Here is a 24,368-nt window from a genome sequence, read left to right on the forward strand (position 1 = left end):
TGTCAGACTCTGGAACATCGCACTGCTCGGCATGAGCCCGTTTTCTTTAAAGATACTATGAATTTTTGTGGAGTTTTCTTTGCTTTTAAGTTTTTAGTGAATTTGCGATTCAAGCAAACAAGTAATATTATTACTTATATACTGTAAGCACAAGTTTTATATTAAAAAAAAGTAATTTCTTTGTCGTTTCATTATCTAATATGTTTCTAGATGAATAATATTAAATATCAAGTCCTTAATTTGATTAAAAACCTAAAAATCTTGAAGTTAGAGGCTGGTCCTGTCTTACCCCAACACGGTCCCATCTTACCCCAGTGGGGTAAGATGGGACCAGTCCACTTCTTTTGCTTTGTACAAAAAAGGTTCAATTTTCAAAAAGTCTGCGTTGGGGGATAAAAGTCCATTGCACCAACATATCATTTGGTAGGTTCAAGGTTTTTCATTTATTCATGGTATAGGTGCTACATGCTTGTTAGTGATTTTGGTCCTGTCTTCCCCCATCTGACTATATATAATGAGAGCCTCTGCTATTGATAGTCTCTTAGTGTCGGGGCACCGCATGATGATGCTGGTGCAGGCCTCCAACGTGGCATGGGTGATGGTCTTGTGGGCCTCCCGCATATGATTCTTTGGTCCTCCAGCTTGCAGATGGCATGTGAGTCTGCGGCTCAATGTCATGCTTGTCAAACCGATGTAATTTACATTTTGGAGAAGTCTACAACCTTCTTTCAAGCAGGAAAATTTGTAAATGACATTGGTTTCTTGCAGCAGTCTGGATTTTTTGCATGGATTATTTTTCATGATTAAATTCTTGACCTTTTTGTTTCTGCAGTAGATCAAAAGTTGTATTCGGTCAGTTACTGTTGTGCGGCTGATGTTATTTTGCACAATTGAATTGAGGACTCATTCATCAGTCCTATGACCACCGTTAATTTGATTTTGATAGTAAATTCTGGTTACACAACCTCTTGATGTGGATTCATCTGTTCAGTTTAGTTGTGCTCTGATATTTGAAATTTCTTTGTCAATTGTTTTGTTTGCATAACCATTGTTGACAAGAATTTGTTTGCAGGTCCAGAGTTCAGTTTTTAAGTCATGAGTGGATGTACAAGTCTTGAACACTTGATGTATGAGGGCGCGTATGGTGCTGATTTTGTAGGTTTCGGATAAACTTCAGTGACAAATGAATTATTATCATCTTGCACCAGTATGTCCAGAAGAGGCAACATGTGATTTTGTCCGAATTCGCAAGTGAATGTCAAAAAGGAAAAAAATTTGACAGAGAAATTTCAAATATCAGAGCACGACAAAACCGAACAGATGAATCCACATCAAGAGGTTGCGTAACCAGAATTTACTATCAAAATCAAATGAAAGATGTCATAAGACTGGCAAACAAGTCCTCAATTCAATTGTGCAAAATAACATCAGCTGCACAACAGTAACTGGCCAAATACAACTTTTGATTTACTACAGAAACAAAAAAGTCAAGAATTTAATCATGAAAAACAAGGGAAAAAAAACATGGAACAAATAATCATGAAGAAAACATCCATGCAAAAAGTCTGGACCACTGTAAGAAACCAATGTCATTTACAAATTTTCCAGCTTGAAAGAAGGTTGTAGACTTCTTCAAAACAAAATGTCAATTAAATCGGTTTGACAAGCACGACATTGAGCCGCAGACTCACTTGCCATCTGCAAGCTGGAGGACCAAAGAATCATATGCAGGAGGCCCACAACGAGACCATCACCCGTGCCACATTGGAGGTGCCCCGACATTGCGAGACTGTTGGAGGTACCCCAACATTACGAGACATGCGGTGCCCCAACATCACAAGACTGTCGAAAGCGGAGGCTCTCATTATCAAAGACGAATCTCCTGCTATCAATTTGCAAAGCACCGGATTTGTCAGGACGTTGGAATTATTCTCAGATTAATTTGATTTTTGATTTTAAATCGTATCTACAATACTTTCTGTATGAACTTATGTCATGTCCAAATTTCAATTTTAAGCATTGTAATAACTCTTCACTTGCTTGATAATAAATATTGATATATTTGAAACGTCGCATTCCAGTATAATGTCATTTGGTAATCTGCTTTTTGATCTCCAAGCACCTGCAAGAAATTTCATTCGGCTCATCGAAAAAAACAATAAGAAAATAAAAAATTAATAATAAATAAAAATAAAAAAAATAAATAAAAAGTACGCTCTGGTCTTCAATCAAACCTGTATATGACATTCTGTGCACAATTTTGTGATGACCAATGAGGCATTAATTTTTTGATAAGTGAAATTTTTTTTGCTGAGCAAGGTAAATCTAATATAAATTCTTTGTTGTTAATAGATTTTTTTGTTGACTGGAGCCTTTGCTAACCGAGGTTAAACTGTAAATGCGTTTTTAGGGGTGTGTGTACCTTAAGTCCAAATTTCAATTTTAAGCATTGTAATAACTCTTCACTTGCTTGATAATAAATATTGATATATTTGAAACGTCGCATTCCAGTAAAATGTCATTTGGTAATCTGCTTTTTGATCTCCAAGCACCTGCAAGAAATTTCATTCGGCTCATCGAAAAAACAATAAGAAAATTGTTAATAAAAAGTATGCTCTGGTCTTCAATCAAACCTGTATATGACATTCTGTGCACAATTTTGCGATGACCGATGATGCATTAATTTTTTGATGAGTGAAATTTTTTTCGCTGAGCAAGGTAAATCTAATATAAATTCTTTGTTGTTAATAGATTTTTTTGTTGACTGGAGCCTTTGCTAACCGAGGTTAAACTGTAAATGCGTTTTTAGGGGTGTGTGTACCTTATTACCCAGGGGGGGGTCCCTTATTACGCCGTCACGCGGAAATGGCTGCCATTTTTTTTTTTTTGAATGAGATAGGCAAATTCTGTCAATTTTGTTTTCAAGCTGACACCTGTGTGCAACTTTTATGCAAGTAAAATTTTTTAATACAGCCAATATTTTTTTTTGCTTCAGACCTTAGTAGAGGTACTTTTCCAAAATCACACTTTTCACTTTTTTCAGCGTTTTTTTAGAGATAGTAAATGTATGATTTCTCAATTAGCTTTATACATAATAGATAGTAAAAATATTGAAGTTTTTGCCACTATTTTTAGTTTTGTAATATTTTGATTAGTTTAGCTGCTGCAACATTTCTACGAAATGTGGGACGCGCATCCTGATTTACCCTACCCATCCCTTATTACCCCGTTTGACGGTATATCACATGAAGGTGCTTGGAGTCCAATGCTATTGTTGTTTGCAGGCAAATAGAATTTTTGTGTAATCCTAACTTATGAAAGAGGTTATGTTAGTAAATTTAGCATTTTTATTTATACCATGAATGTGTTTCAAATCAGCAAGGTTGTTGTCACTTCAGTGTAGCAACAAACTTGTTAAAATATGTAATTGCTTTCACATCATCTGCAGAATTGAATATTATTTTTAGATTTTTCTACTAAAGTTGCAAATTGCATTTCATGAATTATTATGTTAAGATGGACATAATTTTAGCTTTTCTAAAATATAATTTTTAAGGAGAGGGAGAATAATTGTCTAGCTTTAATGTTCTGCAATATCATGTTTCTTTTGAAGATACTGCTACTTCCATGATACCATGTTGTATAAGAACAATAAAGCACAAATTTTCATGCTTTAACTACCGTCAACCGGGGCAGAGTAGCCCCGGTTGACGATACATATTGCTTATTATCCAATGCTCTTTTTTCAATTTTTAAGCATTGTGATGGGTAGTGTTATGTATGATACTATAGAAAAATTAATGATGATCTGCAGCATCTTAATACTGCATCATTCAACACTAACTGCTGGATGTTGGAGGCCATTTGTGGTTAAATTTCCAAGCTTATTTGGTTTTTCCCTTGCCTTCTGTAGGGTTAACTGATATTTGCATTGAGACTGCAGTGCTTGGCTACTGTTATACTATTAGTGAGAACGGGATTTGTCATGTCTTGTTGGCTTAAGTAAAATTATAAATGTCAAAGAATTGACCAACATGATCTGAAAATAAAGTTTTTATTCAGAAAGATGGAACATGGTTTTTGTTTGATGGAGGCTATGGGAAACTGCATGCATCTCAGAAATTATACATTTAGTTCCATTGTGTTAAACTAATAATTTTCAGCACTTGAACATTTTTTATTTTTCTCATTGCCAGGAGGTGGAGAGTCAAGTGAACCGTGTGAATGCCTCTTACTGCGACAAAGTCCTTGCAGTTCTTAAAGGATGGGAATGCATTACCAGCAATGTCCACTCATCTGCTTCTCATATGATCTCCTTTGCTCATTTTCTTTACAAGTATGTTCATTTTTTTTAGAAATGTCTACGTTGCATTTCCAATAATGATATTTAACATAAGTTGTTGATGAATTTTGTTGTAGAGTTTTCAAATGTATATTATAAAACTTATTTCTAGCCTTGTGGCCATATAGGTTTCAATTAAAAATATAGAATATACTCAGGTGATTTTTTTTATCAAAGGATGAAGTCTACTAATGTACTTCAAGTAGAACTAGGTGTTATATAGAAATTTAATTATGCCAAACTATCATCTTGTGACATTTCTAAGGCTTTTATCTGTTTTTCAATTGATAATTCTCTAATATAAGTAAGTCTTTAGTCAATAATCTGCTACATTGGATGTATGGTAATGACTAAAGATTTGTTCTGCTGCTCAGGTGGACATTAAAGTTAGTGCTTCAAGGTGAATGGATTGATCTGAAGCGTATTCTGAAGACACGACTCACAACAAGCCTGCAACGCTGCTCACAGGACTCGCCTTTAGCAGTCTTTGTCAAATCTCTCCTGCCCCTTGTCTCCAACCCATGGGAGGCGCCTCAACTCAAGCTTGTCCTTGACTCAGACTCTGTGTCTTCTGAAGATGGTGAGCATAGTGGCAAATGAGACTTTTTTGTTGAGTAGTGTGAGTTGACCAGTAAGTGTCTTGGTGAACAGCATTAACATACATAACAGATTGAACAAAATCTTGAAGTAGATCAGGAAATTGGGATGAAATGGCATATAAAAATCTCTTGTTGGCCACTAAAATGGTTCGTTTGAACTGACATAAGATATCAATTTTCATACAGAAATATTACCTATGATTTTTGTTACACGAGTATGGTTTCCAAGCTACTTCAGTTTCTGTTATGTATGTTACGTATTCTTTACTTGGCTTGGTATATATTTAAGGAGAAAATTTCATTCTCATGTGAAATTGAGTGATTCATAAATTAAAATTATTTTTTTTATGGCACTAAATTAACTCTGGTGTTTTCAGGACTAGCTTATTTAATGTGCGAGCCATGGGACGTTGTGCGCATGCGTGTCGATGCGCTGCTGGAAGCTCGCTGTGAGCAGTTGGCCTACAGAGTTCTTGTCGTTTGCTACAGGTGATAAACTTGAATATATATAAAGGTTATTGTGCTTAGACATGCATTTACCATTGTTCAATTCTTAACTTCCCAACTTGGAAATTCATTTGCTTGACGTCTGTCTCAGTGTTGCTGCATTCTTGTTCAAGCAATGCAAGTTCAGCCTGTCTGCTTACAAGCAATACAATACACTGATTTAACTAAGTGATGATTTAACTAAGGTAACTAAGTGTTCCACTGATTCAACTAAGTTAGCTAAGTGTTCTGTTATCTTCATTCCTGTCTTTTATCTAATTTAAATTATTTTTGAACAATTATATGTAGTTTATGAATACCGGGTATACCATATCCATTATAGGTGTTGACCTCTATACTGTCAACTAGAAAACATCAATATATAACGAATTATATTCTCAATGAAGCTACTTGTTTGCAGGCATTTGCAAGACCCTGATTCTCCGCTACCGCCGGTAGAGAGCAGTGACCAGGAACACTTCACTGACCTCTATTTTGTCCTTCTCTTCAAGTTTGACAGAAATGCTTTCCTTAGTGAGGTACGTTTAACTGAATAATTATTTCAATTGCCAAAAGTTAGCCAAAGAAAAGCTTTTTTTACCCGAGTGAGGAGGCACTCCTGCAGTGAAAAGCACAGTGTCAACGCATTGTTAATCCAAAATAAAAGTTTTTTTCATGTGGACCCTTTTTTACAGGTGAAGCATATTCCTGTTGAGGAAGGTGTGGCATTCGTTCAACGTTTACTGCACCGGACCGATGTCACTTCCCGTGTTTGGAAGAACAGACTCAAGATCGGTGACATTTGCAGCAAGATCTTCCTAGCCACAACTATTGTCAAAGAATATGCAGGCATTTTTTGGTAAGCCCTTCTGTTAAGGTTTGAATGATTCAAATGCAAGTCAGCTGATGTCAATGAAATTGTTCTAATTTTACCTTACCCTCTTCTTCACTTGAGAAAACAATTTTCAGCTTATGACTGTGGAAAAATTAACTGGGAAGGATTTCAGTTTGTTTCATTTCTATTAAAATCACTTGATTGCTTAAATCGCAAGTTAATCAAGAATTTAAAAGCAAAGTAAACGGCCAAAAAAATTCACCATTTCTTAAGAATGAAATCGTTTCAGAGCCCAGCTCCTTCGTCACTTCAAAAGTTCAATAGGTACCTATAATACAAGCTATTTTCTTTGCTTTTAAATTCTTAGTTTCATTTCTAGTATTGGATGTGCATTATTTTGACCTTGTCTAATTATAGCGAAAAATATGTATGTATATGTATTTTTTATGTTGTGCTTTATAGGTATGCTCTTGATAACTGCTTTACTTTCATTTAGTTTTCTACAGGTTTTTATTTATTTTCCTATTGGTTTTATTACTTTTATAATTGTCATAGTCTAATCTAAGAATCTATTTACTCTAAGAGTTCTATCTTTAATTACGAAATATTTGTTGTCATAGGTTTGAAGTCCATTGAATGCCATGTTCTTCCATATAATACAATTGTTTTTCAACTTTGATTGCAGGCATGTGTTCAGCGAGTGGTGTAGCGTCGAGCTGAGTCTGGGTGTGAGCCACATCAAGTTAGAAGAGATGGTCCGCACCTACATCAATCTTGCGTTCTCACAGCAGCATCTTTACACCATGAGTTCCATACTCCACTACAAGGTCGGCATTTTCTGTAGGCTTTCTTTCATAGATTCCTCTGGACCACATCCGTAGTTTGCCATAATATTTAATAATGTAAGATATTGAACTGACCCTATGGCCCTAAAATGTACAACTGTATTGCAATGCCGGTAATTTTTTTATTTAAATTATTTTTTATGTAATCTAGCTCGCAATATAGTGAAAGATTTTGTCATTTACAGTTGAATACATCATGCTTCATTTAACATGCATTTTAGTTCGAATTTTGGATTTGGTCTTCTAAAAGCTGGAGAATTTGAAGAAAATTTTACGTTCCACACAAATAAATGTTCAAAGGCTCCATATTACTGGTAGATTATTAAAAAGGAAACATAGTTGATATAAGTATAACAGTTGTTCCAAACTGATACACGTTGAAGAAACTATGCTAACATTATTGTAAAAGAGTATGACTATTGTCGAATGCTAAATTCTTTATTAATGAAGTATTCTTGTTGACAGTGTGGAGATCAACTACAGAGCTTAGTAATAGAGCTGCTCATAAGAGGCCTGACATTGGACATGAATCAATTGGAGACGCTGAAACTTGGTCTCACTGAGGATGACAACAGCAAAGAAGTGTCCGACGTTGAGCAGCGTATGAGCATGGGTTTCCTGGAACTTGCAAGTGTTTTTGAAAAGCATGCCGTGGTTTCCAGAGAATGTGTGTTAACAGCTTTCAGTTTGCACCCTACCGAGGAAATACTGCTCAAGTTGCAGCAGTTTGCTGAGCAAGAGCTATCATCTAGTCCAAATAAACTAATAGTCACAGGTCCTTCTCTCCTCGAACTTACTCCGGAAAAGAAAAATGAGTCTGAAGAAGAAGCCCAACGCTCTAGTGCTACAAAAAGACAGCTTTTCACTGATGCTGAGAATCCCGAATGTAGTCCTACTAAAATTGCTGCTGTATCTCCTTCTCTCCAAGCAGGCTTGAGCTCGTCAGCACATGAAGACAACTTGACAGCTAAAGGAGGCGAATATCCCACTGCACTCATCACACCCTCAATATCGCGCACGGGATTAGAGTCTGCAAACCATTCTTCTCCTGGTTGTGTTTCTCCTGGATACACAAGTCCTGCTCGCTTATCCTCCTGTGCAGATGATGGAGATACTCCTGGTGATGGCAGTGTCGAGGAAAGACTTTCTCCCCCTAAAGAAACCCCAATCACCAGAAACCTTTCTCAGAGTGTAGAATGCAGCAGCCCAGATCTCGATGTAGCACCTCAGGAAGTAGGTTGTGTAAATATTGTTGTGGACACCGGTCAGCCTCCTACTGAGAGTGTGCAGACAACCAAGACAGATCCAAATGATGTTCATGATGAATTTCTAAGTGATGCGAGCAAGCGTCAATTCGTCGGAGAAGAAAAGTGGGAAGAGAATGAAAGCATTACTACCAAACTAGTGCAGGATTGTTCTGCCAATGATTCTCTTGAACCATGTTCTGAATCGAGCACTTTGAGATCCACAACCCCTACACCTAATATAGTTGCAGTCTCCACCTCCAATGTGGAAAAAATCCCTGAGCTAGCCGAATGTGCTACTTCCTCTGAAATGGTGAGCAAAGACCAGGAACGAAATGAAAAAGAAATCGGCTTCTGTGCTTCAAGTCAAGACTGCCCATCTGTTTCAGGTGAAAATTCCTCCACTATCGAGTGTAAGTCAGTAACCACCCCGGGGAGTGAAGCTTCCACTGAAGCAACTGCCGTGCTACCTACGCCTGAAGATTCTACTTGTGCAGCTTCGAACTTGTTAGCATTAAAAACTGCTGATTCTCAAACTTCCCTTCATAATACTCTGGTTCCAAGAAAAGAAGCTGCTGACGGAGGTATCGACACTGATCCGTGCGTGTCAACTGACGTCCCTAATACTCCTGAAGATGCGGCAACAACCACTTCAAATGAGCAGGATAAAGATACTTCTGAAGACGATCCAATCTCACATTCCCTGATACCTGCAACTTCAACTCTCGCTGCTAACTGTGACATTCTAACCAACCCTGGAGAAGTTCTAGAAGAAAGCAAACTTGGTCTTCCTAAGGAATTATGTGATGACTTGGCCGTAGTTTTGAGTAGCCCTCGATGGCAGGGTCTGTCTTGGGTGTATGGTTGGAGGCATTTGGGTCCTCTTTGCCAACAGTATATTGTCGATTCCAATGCTGTCAAGAACTTGACCACAGAGCTTAAGTATCTCGACCTTGACTACACACAGTTCAGACATTTGCCTTCGATTGAAATAGACGAATTCAGTGGTATAGAAAAAGGCTATGAACAGTTTATGTATGATGAAGACTCAGAAATCCACGTCACCGAAACCGGCCAAACTATGGTTCTTTCAAATCGTAATTTCAGTGATGTTCGATCACGCAGAGGTAGAGGCAAGGTCAAGTCGTCTTATTATGATTCCGATTCTGATTATGATTCAGGAGGATTTCAAAAATTTCGCAGTGCTGATTCTGATTCAGACTGTGAAGGTTCAACTCGTGTCATTAAGAATCGGTCAGGACGAGCCTCGGACGGCGGTTGGGTGAACACTAGCGATGGAAAACAAAGAGCTGTAAAGATGAGTCACAAGGATCGCAGAAAACGACTGAGAATCGATCAAACTATCGAGACAGTTATTTCGAGGCTCCATCAGGATGCCAGAAGCCTTGGCAACAGCAGCACTAACGAGGATAGTCAAGACAATTACACTGGAGACAGCGACGTAGCTGACATTGTTGAAAGCAATGATAACAAGCCTGATATTGCTCCTGACGTCGTAATGATATCGTGCAAGGGACCTGGCATTGGTAGTCAAATGATAAATTTAAAAGCTCAAACAAAAGGTGTAAATATAAACTCTTCTCGTTCGCTAATGATGAAAAAATACGTCCCGAACAGCTTGAGGTTTTTCCGAAAACACGGTCAAGCACCTCAGCTAGGATCCCAAGATAAGGTTAAAAAATGTAATGGTGTTCCTCCCAGTGCCGGATTATCAAGCGTAATACCGAAATCTCTAGTGACTGGCTCTCGATGTGCAATGATGAACATCAGCTCTCTTTCTGGAAAACCTAGAGGGAAATCTATTCAAGCTTCAACCCCTGTCAGATTTCCTGCACAACGGGCCATATCATCTGTTGGTTTGAATTCTTCTCAAAGTTTAGTTGGCCACAACCCCTTGCAGTCGTCATCAAATACCTCGAATAGAAGACCAGAATCACCTGAAATTGTTGAATTATTGAAGCCTCGAGACGCCATTCATTCTGTCCGCACAATCAAGTCTGCCATGTACAGTTCTAAAAGAATCAAAAGTCCTCAGCATATTCAGAGAGATCGGGCCCTATCAGAACGTCTTCGGCTCGAGAAGCTCTTTACTTTTCAAAATTTTCAGCAAAATTTCAAGCAAGAAAAGATGGATGACGGGAAATGTTCAAGCTCTAGAGTTCCAATACAACAGCAACATTTTCCAGCACCACATCAGAATATCCAGACTAAGACAGCACGAAGTGTTACCAATCCAAGCATCTCTCCTGTGGAACACTGTCAACTTCCGACATCGTCTGTATCAAGCTCTTCATGTTCTCTGTACAAACCGAACACTGATGCAAGATATAACTACACTTCAGAATACTCGGTCGCCTCGTCGAACCCCAGCTCCGCGATGCATTCTCCTGACAGCAATAATTATCGCTATTCAGGATGCTTGTATGCATCTCACAACTCTAATGCCCGCGTTAGTGCCTCGACTGCTCGGTGCACGTACAAAACCAATGATGGCCGAGTTATCCCTTTGATTTCTCTAACAGGAGGGCATGGTTACCAGAGTGCACGCGACGGTGATAGCAGACGAACGAACAACCATGGAAACAATTCCGGTTTTGGAAGTAACAGCACGCGCAACGATGGAACAATCAATCATGCTGTTAATCCTGCTGTGAGAAATCACTCTTCTCTATCTGCGAGTCTCTCTAAAAGTGTTGGTAATAATAACACTTCCCGAAAAAATTCAGTGACATCACAAAATCCTCTCACTGCTGAAGCTATTGCAGAACTTCTCATGGGACAAGAAGAAAATGGCAGTGCATTGGCAGCAACGAAAGCTTTCTTCAAAAATTCTAGCGTGACTATAACAAGGAAACAACTTCCAGTCGAAGATGTTCTCGATAAAAGAAAGATTACTGGTTATCCTTTTGACAACCGACAACCTTTGGCCAGTGCTCAAAAAAATGTGTTGAATAGAATTATGTCTCATGACAACGGATTTAGTTCTCTGAGTGCCGCCATCCGTCCACCTATCCGGGCCATGCCTGTCACTCACACCACTCCTAATATTGTCCCCGACAAGAATGGTGCTGGACTGGGACGTGTATTGCCTAAGGGAACTACTGTTGTACGCAAAAATCAAAACGATTCCTCTCATGCCGGGGCTGGCCCGAGTGGGATGAACAATGGTGGCGGTATAAATAATTCTAATCGCGCCGACGTTGTACGACCTAGAGGGGCTTTAGCTTCTCGTGGAACCTCAATCACTGGACCTTCTCGCTATAGTGCGCAAAATGTTTCTTCAACTACATCTTCAGTCATTCATTCGGCGAATTCTTCAGTTGCTCAGATGTCTGTGAGCAGCAATGCATCTCAACTTTCCATGTCTTCTGCACATCCTCTTGCTTCTACGCCTTCAGCTATGATCAGCTCAGCGAGTTATGCCAACAGCATCATCAGAAGTTCTGGTCGCGCCACCTCGTCATATCGCTCCATGTCATCTCCAACTGCCACCTTTGTTATCACTAGCAATTCAAACCTCGGTCAGGCTAATGCCTCTATGGTTCCTATAGGAAATGACCGCGACGGCATCATCTTGTCTTCCGGTATCGGCAATCAAGTATTTACCCATTCTGACGCTAGCAACAGCGGGGGATCCAGAGAAGTTTACCTCGATCAGGAAAGTATTTCTGTCTCAGGGGCTGCTGGAAGATCCAACAGTCAAGGCTCGCTGGGTTCTACGAGCAACCACTCCGGCAATAATAATATCACTCCTACCATTGCAAGTCTTTTAGATGCTTCATCTGTCTTAGAACTTGCATCGTCTGGTGAAGCTTCACCGAACTTATCAAATTTTCCCAACACTTCCATGAGCTCATCACATTTTTTAGAGCAAAGCATAGCGTCTAACAGTGATGGAAATGCTGCGTCCCAAGCTTTGCCGGCCCCTTTAGATTATGCCACGTTGGTTGGAGGTGCCCTTAACATTGGTAGAACCCTCGGAAGGGCACCTGGTGATGAGAGGGAGAATTCTCACTCAACCGCCTCCACCGTGGCATCCCAACCGAGGGACCACTCATCTAATACAGAAATTCACTTATTGAACTCTAGTAACGCTGACGAATCCATGAGCTCGTCAATCAATGTGACCACATCTGCCAATGCCGCAACTCGACATGGGGGCAGCTTAATAAGTGGAGGAGGAGGTTTGCTTGGCCGGGTGCTGGCTGCATCGGGGGTAAGTGGCGTCCGTTTACTCGGGGGCTCTTGTGTTACTGTTGCAAATGACCTTTCTCCTTCGAGTACATCTGTGCTGATTACCTCGTCTGCGGCTGCAAGCAATGTGGCTTTATCTACGGTTTTTGTTACGTCTACTTCCAGTATTGCCAGTACCGGCAGTGGCTGCTCCAATAGTTCCTCTGATGGAGACCTGGTTATTTCTTCTGACCAAACTCGAGGTGAAAACAGTGCAGGAACGTCATCAACCGTAAGCAGAGGTCATTCGAATGGAGGATTGGTTAGCGGCACGAGTATGCTTGAGACGCTCCTGAGGGATAGTCATGCCAAACGACCTTCTGGAACCATAAACATCCGAGTCTCCAGTACGGGCGGACCTTCCGCTATGGAGAACAATAACGTACCAACAACAACCACGAATACCTGCAGTGATGTGAATAACACTGGCACTAATTTGGTTTCTACCAGCTCTCCCCTTGCCAGCTTACTCAGCTCTGGTACTGTCATCACCTCGGGTAGTCAGGTTCGACTCGCTGCTTCTTCTCCGGCCATGCACAGTCATTCATCAAGTGCTGGGGAATCAAATATAGGGCTGGCGTTCTCAGAAGCCAGTAACACTGAGAATTCGGCGTTTTTAATGAGAGGAGGGGAAAATGTTTTTGTGAGCAGTCATAACAGCGGCGAAACTCTCTACACAGCGAATGCATCTCTAATTGATACTGGGGTTGCCCGTGTCGGCAGTGGAGGAGGTACGGTGATGATCGGAGGATCGGCAAGCAGCAGCGTACTACTGAGCTCAGGAGGTACTCTGTCGAACAATGTACTTCTGACATCTGGGTCGTCTGCAACAAGTAATGGCGTCCTTCTCAGTCCTGGTAGTGCCACATCCGATGTTGCGTCCAGTCTGCAACAGGTCTTAGTGCCCGCTCAACTGATTCATGTTCAAACAAGCGACGGTACCACTGGCTTGGGTCTTGTGCATTCGACAGCTTTGGATATTAGACTTCCTGCTGGCACGCGAGTAATCAAATCCAGTGGGTCAAGTTCACTCACAGGAGGCACTGTTTGTCGACCTGGTACTTCTGGGACTAACACTGCCGTTGTTGCGACATCTTCCCTCGGTTCTCCTGCTCGTCACGTCAATCTATTACAAAATGTTAAGATTGTGCAGAATAGACAAATAGTGCGCACTCTTGTAGTACCGAATTCAGTAACCTTGCAAGGAATAGGATCTCAGCCGCAAGGAACCCAATTACTTACAATTAGTGGCGGTGGTGTAAATACCGGTCTAACAACAGAGCCATTACCTCTTAAAGTAACGACTTCTAAGTCTGGCACGGCTCGATCAATTGGCGCGCCTTGTGGTCTTGTAATACGCACTGTTAGGCCACCGCAGCCGGGCCATGGCTCCGCCGTAGATGCTATAATGCAGGAGAAAGCATCGCGTGAGCGCCGAGTTGATGTTCCAGATCGCGCCCATATTCAAATACGTAGCAATCGAGCACCTACCGACGAAGGGCTTGCTGAGCGACTAAACCGGCATTACCTGAAAACTGCTGGACAATTGAATGCCTCTACAACTGTGCAGAGCGTGGGCACTCAAACACAGACCACGGCCGTAAAAAATACGGCCGGACAACTTGTGAGTCAAGTAGTAATGAACAACTTGGGTGGTACAGCAACTGTGTCGTCTTTACCTACTACTGCCGTTCTTTCTGTGGCTTCAGCGAGCACGTCTCAAGACTCGTCTCTGGGTGCTCTTCCTCTACAACATTCAAGCGCTGTCAGCTCGGAAACACTCGAACAGTTGAGAGAATTTGAATCGGTTTTTGAAAAAGTATCGAACAAATCTACCAAAGATGACGATGAAGTTGTCCCAACCGTCGAGTCTTTCCCAGTTGTTATGACGCCGGTCGCCGCCACAACTACAGGTTCTTCTGAAGAATCCATGATCGCTGCTCAATTGCTGAGCATGGCAAATGAAACTCCCGTCAGGAGTACTCAAAGTTACGTTTATTCGTTACCTTCTTCTAGCTCATCTACAGGATACATATCACTACCGACTACAACGCACGGTGGTACGCTCATTGTCGTCAACAGTCCCAGCGTGGTGACGGCAAATCCTAACACTGGACCTGCCAATTCTCCTCACCATATACCTCAACACCCTCAGCCTCCTGCTTCTCCCGCTCTCTCAACCACATCATCTCACTCGTCCGTTGCTTCATCTCCATCTTCTACTCCAAGCAAGAAGAAACCCCAAGCTGTCTCAAAGCCTAAAATTGTGCCGAATACTACTGTGGTCCCTCCGGGTGGAGCTGCTGCTGCTGCTGGGACTTCTGGGGCCTCTAATGTTGTCCCAACTCCCATTGCAACTGCATCCCATGCTGGGTCCACGTCTATCCCAACTGTTACTTCAACACCGTCGAGTTCTTCAGTTACTAATCCAAAAACGCCTCCCCCTCCGAAAGCCCCGCCTAAACCTCAAGTGGCCAAGCCCCAAGTGGAGGACAACGCCGAAATTCGAGCGCGCGTCCAGGAAATTTTGGATGCATATAAAATGCAGTTAGCGGAAACTCCGCAGCAGCAACCAGCTCCACGCAATAGAAAAAATTGCCCTCCTTCTCGCAGCGATTCTAAGTCGCCCGGAAAGAAGAAAAACTCGTCAAGTGGAAAGAAAATTGACGGATCTTCTACTAACAGCCCTGTTGCCAGTGATCCTGGGACTAGTGCCTCTCCTAGCCCCGCGACTTCGGCTACCTCCACGCCTGGTAATTTGGTGGCTGAGGGTCTGGCTTCTGGAGACTCCTTCATTCAGAGTACAGGCGGTCTCGTCAGTCCAGCTTATAGTGGCAATGCAGACGAAAAAGTAAATATTATTTTAAAGAAAGATAGTCTTTCACCCTGCGTTGTTGTGTCCAATGTCAAGACGGAAAAGAGCGCACCTGTTGGGTCAGTTGGTAGTGTACAAACTTTGCCTCAGACCATCGCTACCGGAGGCCGGATAGTGCAATTCATCCGCACTGGTAGTAAAGTGACGGCCATCACCTCCCGCCAGCCGTTGTACAAGACGAAACACGGTCTTAGCAGCAGCCACTCTGGTGGACCGCCCCCTAATGTTACCATTCAAGGCCACATCAACATGTCTAATATCATGGAAAGTCATCTTGCCTCTCTTCTCAGTGGCAACCCTCAATCGTCTATCGTGGGGAAGAAAATAGGCACGAGCGAGAGCGGTGGGACAGTCCTGTTGCAAACTCACTCTGGTCAACTCGTTCAAGCGAACCAAATCAGCGGGACTGGAGGCAGCGGCGGCGCTACTCAGGTAATTCAATCTATTGGCGGGGGACAGCAGGTGGTGCATTCCACTAGCGGGACAGCACTCGTTCACCTACAGCCTGGACAACAAGTTATTCACACAGCCACTGGTCAAGTCGTGCAACTGGGTGCATCAAGTGCCCTTTTGTCGGGTGGGTCGCAAGGTGTGCAACAAACCGGAATGACATCAGGCAACACTAGCAGTGTAACCTCGGGGGAATCTACGATGCACACAATTGTTCAGAGTGGTTCATGTAAGGTGATTCAAACAAGCGGAAGTGATGCAACCCTTCACACAATTATGCCTGGCAGTTCAACCATCATTCATCGAGCATCTCACGGAGGAGCAGAAGGAAGCAGTCATCTGGTAATCCCTCAGCAACAAGCTATTGTAGTTCAGCAACAACCACAGCATGCAAACATTCTCAGTCCTGGAGTTATCAAACGTACGGTGGCTCGTACATTAGACAGCACCATCACTCACGAGGATGCCTGCGACTCGGACCAAAGTAGTGATGGAGTATCATTGCCTCCATTCTTCACTCTCGCAAAACCATTTCTTGGAGGTGCAAAATCTGGCATAGGCGCGAGCGGGACATCCGGTGGCAGGAAACCAGGCAATGTTGCTTCTGAAACCGCCGCTGTTGTTGCCGCTGCCGTGTCGTTGGCAAATCAGTCCAAGAACTCCATTAACAACGTTACCCTCTATACATTGGATGCTAGTACTGGAATTGTCACCACGACTTCAGGTGGATCATCAGCTCCAAGTCCCTCAACATCGGTTCAAGCTGGTGCCAATGAAGACAGTCGCGGTTCATTCCAGAGCAGCATTGCAGAAGAAGGCGGTGGGCTATACAGAGCCGTCTCGGAAGACTGCGCGACTGTTTACCGCGGGACTGTTGAGGACACTCTAGTGTACTCGGCGGAGAGATCCGCCCTCGATAACAGCGAATCAAATCAACGAGACGATCGCAACGAGCGGAGCGCCATGCTTGTCTCTTCTGATGGCCGCACCAGCTCCCTCGACTCGCTCAAAAGTGATTTAAGTGAGTCCTATTTCTTGCTTATTTTATGCTCGTATGGATCTCGATGACTGCACGTTAATGATTGTTATATACGCCAATAAAATGCAGCAAATTTATTCGTGTTTTTTTTCATGCTTGTCACAGTAAGCTCAAATTTGTTTTTTTTTTGCACTTCGTCATAGGTTTAAATTTTAGATCAATATTCTATATAATTTGACTCAAATTTAATTAATCGCAGGTGGTGAAGAGGTACAGGTTCCTCCTAGTCCCTCGACGCTAACCAAACAGCTGCAAAACGCCTACATGACTGACGCTGCCCTCTCACCTTCTTTGGTGCAACAGCAACATCAGCTCCACCACCTAACCACGTCTATATCTTTGCCTCACGAAATGTCGCTCTCTGATCGGGGAGAAACAGATGCACAAGATATTGCAAAGCATCGCATGCAGCGACCTCACGGACTAATATCAGGACCAGATGGTTCTGACCCCCAACAACAGTCGTCTGAGTCTCCTACTGTGTCGCAAGACATGCATTTCCCGCTCTCCCCGTCAGTTTACCAGTCACCGCATGGCTCCAGCTCCCCATCATGTGTAAGTGGTGGGGTTAACGCGACTTGCGGTGTCGAACACGGTGCCGCAAACAGGTCTGTTCTCATTCAGAGTCCGTCTGGGGACGTGTATTTAGACGGGTCGGGGCCTGCACTCAACAGTCTCGACACTATGCCCCTCGTAGCGGGGATGGAAGGACGAGTTCATTCCCCAGCTCTAAGTGATTTGGTTACCACAGGCACGTTGTTGCCCTGGTCCCCACGGTCGGCCGACTCCATGATGGCACAAAGTCCAACTATACATGACACTTTATCTGCTAACATGGGACTGGATGTGCCGCATTCTTCTGACACTTTGTGTGATTCATCTACGCCTTTTCCTGTGCTATTCTCAATGGAGGGTGACGGTGCAAGCGTTTCTTCGAGTGCCAGTGAAGACTCGCCATTTCAGACGGGTAGTCGACAACATGGAGGACTTGAACAAGGTGACGACTCACCATCTCCTGACGCTAGTTCCGCCGCTGATTCGCTTCAAGAGCGAGTGTCGTTTTCAACTAGAGATCACATTGGGAACATATCCTCCACATGCCCGAGTCCTGTTGGACAAGATTATAGTTTAACCATTGGAGGCAGTAAGCGTGGCATTAACAGATCTTCCACGTATTCTAGTTCGAATATTTGCAATATCTCCTGCAGTGAATATCTCTCCAACAGCATTACTGAGCCAATTCGTGAAACTCCGTGGAGGTTTGAAAGCGTTTTAGTGAGTAATGTTACGAACGTTGGTTCATCACCTCCCCGATGTGCCCTTCTCAACAGCGGCAACTCGGAAGACGAGAATGATGCCCCTCCCTCGTACGATAATTTAAACGAAGCGGGAAACGCCAACGACGTCGACGTTTCTCCACAAAATGTAGAAAATAATCATCACTATGAGAATCAGTCAAATGCTGCGGAACCTCAGCCGGAAATGGAAGAAAATCTCGTGTATGTCTCGCTAGAAAAGAGCTTAGAATCTGAAGAAGTTCTTAATGAAACTGTTCAAACAGAAGTTAAGTCTGAAGAAGTTTCAGAGTCGAAATTGTCTGACACGAATGTGGAAGAAGAACGTAAATTAAACGATGTTGCACCTAAGATTGAAGATGATAAAACCTTCACCGGAAGAGGTAAGAGATCCTTGGGTCGCAAGCGACCTAGCGATCAGATGAACTCTGATCTTGAACACGAAGGCGAGTTTAAACGCCTGAAAGAGGAAAAAGATGAACTTGCTTCGGAGAGCATCGCTTCAAGCTCTGATGTAGCAGCGAGCGATGTTCACGCGTCAGTGGCATCGTTACTCACTCAATCACGTGAGACAGGCAGCAATTCTGATAACGGCTGTGAAAGTTCGGTGAACTCTCCGTCTCAGAAAGTTTTACTGCGTGAGAGTCGTGTTACGCCCAGTGTTAAACGTCGTCGGTGCGGCTCTGAAGTGAACGCTACTGGCAACCCTGATTCCTCAAACACACCACTGGATTCGAATATCCCGGCTGCACCTTTACAATTAACATCTAATTCACGACTGGAAAGCTCATTGCCTTGTCAGTCTCCATCCCCAGTTGGAGGCATGACAACCCGACGGGCGTCCAATAGAGACCACGCCAAGAAACAAAGATGCTCATGCTGTTCTGGAGCCGGAGGAAGTCATCCTGTTTCCGGCTCCGTTAATGCATCTTTTCGTTTAGCAAGTAACCACGAATGCGAACCTCCAACCTCGTCGGCCACTGCCGAGACCTCTGAAGGGACGAGTACCCAAAGTCCATCTTCGTCCAAGTCAAAGTCTCATTCTACTTCATCTTCGATACCTCAGAGCTCAAGTTCGCCCCCTGGAGATGTTGTCTGCCAATCATCGAGCCTACCACCAGTTAGTCAAAAGAAGGGTAACGCAAATTTTGGTCGGCGAACGAGTGCTCGTATGAATAAAATTACTGATGGTGCTGATACCAAAGTCAACGATAAGCGCAGGTGATGATCGTAGAATCATTGTAGAATGTTTATTAATTTCAATGGACTCGAGATCGAATGTATTGTTTTGTACCTCCTCGTGGTGCTGACGCTAGCTTAATGACTTCACGCTCGTTTAATTAAGTTAATACTATATGCCAGACCGTTTCGTTACCTGTTGCTTCTTACATATGTTGCCTAAATATGTCTTGGTTGGACAGTTTCCATATGGTTTCAATATTAAACAGTTTGTCCGTCCTCGCGCCATTCCCTTTAGTAATTTTTCTCCACGTTTCACTGTCACAATGGGAATTTTTTTGAAAATTTCTCATGCCTCGATTAATTTTTTCTTGCGAGTTGAGAAATCAGAACAATGTTAATAACATTTATTGGTGCCAGTTTGCAGTGAGCATCCCTTCAGTCCAGTGGATTGGCGGTATTGGAAATTCTAAATTTAAACTATTTCAAAACTTCATGAACTTGGTGGTATTTGCAAATTCCGTGCATTAACGTCATGTTTCACAGAATTTCTCACTACAAGTGCAGGATAGTAATTTGTTAATTTAAACAAAATATTAGTAAAATTCGAAAGTTCTCACGCGTTTCTCATTTTTACTCGCTAATATAAATTGGTTTGTGATTAGTCGAAACGCTTTGTTTGTTATGGTTCAAACGTTTCGCGAGTTTCTTCTGTTTCTTATAGTGAGAGCTGAAATCGTTTAATCGGAAATTTTTGAGAGGAAGTATTTGAGGGTGAAGTTTATACGACCATCATTACGTATTTTGTTTTTATGTATATTTTGAGCGATGCGGTGCGCCGCATTTGTGTTGCGCTCTCGCCAGTGGAATAATCTTGTTTTTTGGCGACCGCTCATGGGTTACCATTGCGTTAGTAATATTCGTCTGACGGCCCTCGTCTGACGATTTGGCTCCTTATTGTTATTCTCCGTTTTTGTTTCCTCGTGATTTTTATGGAATTTGTTTCTTTGTTTGGTTGTTCATGAGTTTATGAGCCACTTTTTTCACTACACTTTTTTTTGTTATTTCTTACTAGTTTATGCCACTTTGAGTGTTGTATTAATTTCCCGCCTGTATTTAAACACCACTCTCTCTTTCATCTTCATCGTAATTGTATTTATTTATACTATTCATCTTACTGCTAATGATTTTCTATGTCGCGATATAAATGACAAGTCTTTCTGTTTCACCGCAAGCGTACGAATTGTAATTTGCCGCTACAAAATCGTTTAATATAGCTGTATCACCATTCGCTAAATTAATTAATGTTAACTTTGTTTTGCTGCAAGTTCTTGCAAGTCCAGGCATTTATCCAGCAACGTCATCTACTACTCCTTGCGCCTCACGTATTTCAACCTTTACAAAATGTATTTTTGCATTTCGTTAGTCTGCAAATTCGTAAACGCCTAGACTAGCGGGAGGAAGTTCACATTTCAAAGGAGAGATTATTATTCGTATGACGAAGGATTCGCTATTTCTTCGTTATCTCATGGTCTTATTTCATCATTACTCACCGTCCTTCTTCATTTTCATCGAGTTACGTTAATGTATTCATTAGATTTATTGTAACATTAAGATTTTCATTTAGTTTATTGTATTCTACAGTAAGTCGTGTGTTAAGTGCCGTGTAATTTTTTAAGAACCTCGTGGTTCTCCATTTGCTACAATTAATTTAATTTATTCCTAGAACTCTAATATTCTAATAAAAATGATCTTGTCTTTACCTTTGTGACGTGATTTTGTATCTCTCTTCATATTTTACAACAATTAATAATGAGAAAATCTCGAAAAACCTTATTTTTCGAGCAATTCATGTACAAGTTTGTCTATGATCTACTCGATTAAATGTGTCTAACGGTCTATGACCTACTCTTTTATATATAAATATTAGCAAAAGCGCCATTGTTGAAAGCATCCAATTCATCCTGAATGATTTGTCTGATGCATTCGCAATCAGCTTTTGTGCTCGTGGTCGTGACGTTTAACGAGCACCCCACCCGCCACTCTCGTAGATTGCATGGGTGATCACGTAGTTATAGTTCAAACTATGAGAGCACGAATTATAAATATTTATGAAAAGTGATTTTCTCCGATGAAAATTTCGGATATCACTCGTGCGAATTTTCTGTTGGTTTTTCCTTTTGGATTTTTGTTTATGACGGACCGAATTTTTATCGTTTGTAAAAGATTGACCGGATCTGCATCTGGAATTATTCAGAACTCTTCAAGCTTAAATTTTGCTGTGTTGAAGTACTTAGGAAGTGTTCTCAAAAATCCAGTTATGAGCTAAATCAGGTGTATTTTTCAACATTTTTTCGTTATCTGACGCTCTGTCAAGCAAAATGTTTAGGTAATTGTTTTCCTCGGAAAGATCTTGCGATTGAGACTATAGCTGGAGGCTATCTTCTCAGCAGGGATTTTATGAAAAAATAACTTCTGAAGTTTATTTGCCAGGTGTTGAGTTAGACTACTTAATGGTCTAGCATGTTCAGTAGTTGTGATAGCTTTAACTCAGCGAATAAGCATTGATAGCTAGATCACAATTATGTCACAAAGTATTATAGGACCCATGTCTTTTGCACTTGTCTCTTGCAGGTCTTTGCGTAAAGATCGTCTCGATACGGTTATATATAATTGATTCTCAAAGATGTTCTACATTTCGAGTTACTTTGCTACAGTGTCCTTGCCTGCTGTAAATCGATGCTAAGATATTTAAATGTATTTCAAGCTAACGCGTGCCGTATCTAACTCGTTTTCTGCATTGTCTTGACTGCTTAGCGTTTGAAGTGTTGTCGCAAAACTTTGCACGTTTCCAAGACTTGATGCCTCAGGTTCGGCGAGTGTAAACTAGTCTTAACTCGGCTGGCGAGTTTAACATATAGAGGGCATTAGTAGCACACAGTGATAAACGTTACTCACTGTAATCTCGAGATGTGTGCACCGGCACCGCTTGCATTTGTGGATGAGTAGCACGGAGTAAACTAATTCGTGTTAGTGATGTAACTAAACGAGGGCTGAGCTTACCCACTTTCTTTTCATAATTCTACTGTGCTTGACTAGGAATAGATGTGCGAGCGAAACGTTGCTAAATAAAGATATTACTATTCGTGTTTTGAATGTTCGCAGACATTTTGCAACACTGCGAGCTTCTCATAGGAATGAGTGTTTACTTCTTAGAAAGTCGCCGGATTCTTCTTGTATTGGTCTGTATATTTCTGTACAAATTTTGAGCTGTTCGTTGTAGTAGTGGCCAATGTACAAATAAGTACTGCCTCTCAATGGTTGAAATGTGTCGACCATAGCCTCCAAAAGAACGTCTTATGTTTTTTCTTAATTTCGTAGCGGGCGCTTGTAATTTGCTATTATTTCAGCTTACTACGGAATCTTCCAACTATTTAATGTTTAGCTAAAGGAATAGTAGTTGGTCTTGAGAGATATTTTCTCCAATCTTTACTCGTGTATCTGTACAGCCATTTGTGAAGTGTAAAGAGCGGCTTGTGTACATTGTTGTGTATAAATGATTCCCTTGCTTAGTCCGTACAGTCGCTGCATAAAATATTACTCTTGGGTTCTTCCTTTGGTTTTCTTGATGTAGTTTTCGAGAGAACTTACGTACGTGAAGTGCGTGCTGTTTTGTGATTTTCTAGTCCATTGTTCGAAAAGAGATTGAGTGAACGGATTATTTGCTATATTTTAACAAATATCTGAAGATTTTCTGCGCGTTGATGATAAATATTGCCTTCAATTATTTTAATTTTTTAACCATTCGATGGTTTCACATTGTTTCTGGTATCTTGGGCGGTCGTTCAAGGGTAATGATTTATGTTTGTAAGCGCTGCATTTTTTAAAATGAATTTTTCATCTGCGTTTACTCGATAGGGATGGCAATTTATTTGTTTAGTTCTCACTTTGATGTTATTGTGGCTCTCTTTCGCATCGGTTTCTTTTTGTACCGCGCTTGCCGCAGTAGTCTTTCGATTTTCCTGGGCTGATAATCATATATTCTCGGATTGCGCAGATTCTTACGACGTAATGTTTTTCTTTTCAATCAATATCGTATGCTTATTTTAACAGTCGGCTGTATCCATGCATTTCATTTTCTAAGCGAGAGATGGAGTTTTGGGTTCTCAGTGCTAAATATTACTGATCAAGTAGCAAATTACCTGTTCAGCCACTCCCGCTTCTGTTTTAGAACTACCTGAGTATTAGCTTACTTGATTTATATATTACTGGAGTGATATAGCGTTGCTCTCGCCGTTTCACGAGGATTTCATGTTTTAGTAGGTACCGTAGCGAATACTATTTCAGAGCGGCTGGACATGTTTCATAATAAAGGGAATTACTTGGTGTTCATGAAAGAGCGCGTTGTGAGCTTGCGGAGAAAACTCGTGATAGTCTTCAAGGCGTATATCCATCTTATTTATTATAGATTGAGAACCTCTGAATTTTGAAGGCTAATCTCAAGATTTATCGCCAGCGAGTAGGACGGCGTCGTCTACAGTGCAGTTTTGTCTTTTAATAAATTATTCAAATCAAATTAACACTCTTGATCTGTTACCTAAAAGTTGGCTTTTCTTCAGATAATAGCTACATTATGTGGTGATGCATGGCAGCCTGCGCTGGTTCAGCAATTCTCAGGCACGTAAACATGATGCAATTTTACCGTTTATATAAGAACTCGTCGAAATTATAGCAAATTACGATTATACATTTGATGATTTGTAGTCTTTTCAGTATCAGAGCTGCTCATAGCGAATGCGATACGAAAACATATACGATATAAAAAAGCATGAAGTTAACACTTCATGTTTATTCTACTCTACCGATACAACTGTCACAAATTTAACAAAAATTACATAATAATGAGATTGCAAAAAAATAAATTG

The 24,368-nt window shown here is 41.5% G+C and overlaps 1 protein-coding gene across 1 annotated transcript in view; it reads left to right on the forward strand.

Annotated features, from left to right (window-relative positions):
• The window catches only part of LOC108682222 (mucin-17), a 28,273-nt gene extending 4,254 nt beyond the window's left edge, over window positions 1–24,019 (forward strand). Inside the window, exons 2-9 of the mRNA XM_047884728.1 lie at window positions 4,197–4,336; window positions 4,717–4,922; window positions 5,319–5,430; window positions 5,849–5,966; window positions 6,123–6,286; window positions 6,948–7,089; window positions 7,573–16,951; window positions 17,169–24,019. Coding sequence (XP_047740684.1) covers window positions 4,197–4,336; window positions 4,717–4,922; window positions 5,319–5,430; window positions 5,849–5,966; window positions 6,123–6,286; window positions 6,948–7,089; window positions 7,573–16,951; window positions 17,169–19,489 — 12,582 coding nt within the window. The 3' untranslated portion in view covers window positions 19,490–24,019. The remainder of the gene's footprint in view (window positions 1–4,196; window positions 4,337–4,716; window positions 4,923–5,318; window positions 5,431–5,848; window positions 5,967–6,122; window positions 6,287–6,947; window positions 7,090–7,572; window positions 16,952–17,168) is intronic.
• Window positions 24,020–24,368: the final 349 nt, after the last annotated feature.

Source organism: Hyalella azteca, unplaced genomic scaffold (assembly GCF_000764305.2).
Source record: "Hyalella azteca isolate HAZT.00-mixed unplaced genomic scaffold, Hazt_2.0.2 contig16068, whole genome shotgun sequence".
Classification (NCBI taxonomy): Eukaryota; Metazoa; Arthropoda; class Malacostraca; order Amphipoda; family Hyalellidae; genus Hyalella; species Hyalella azteca.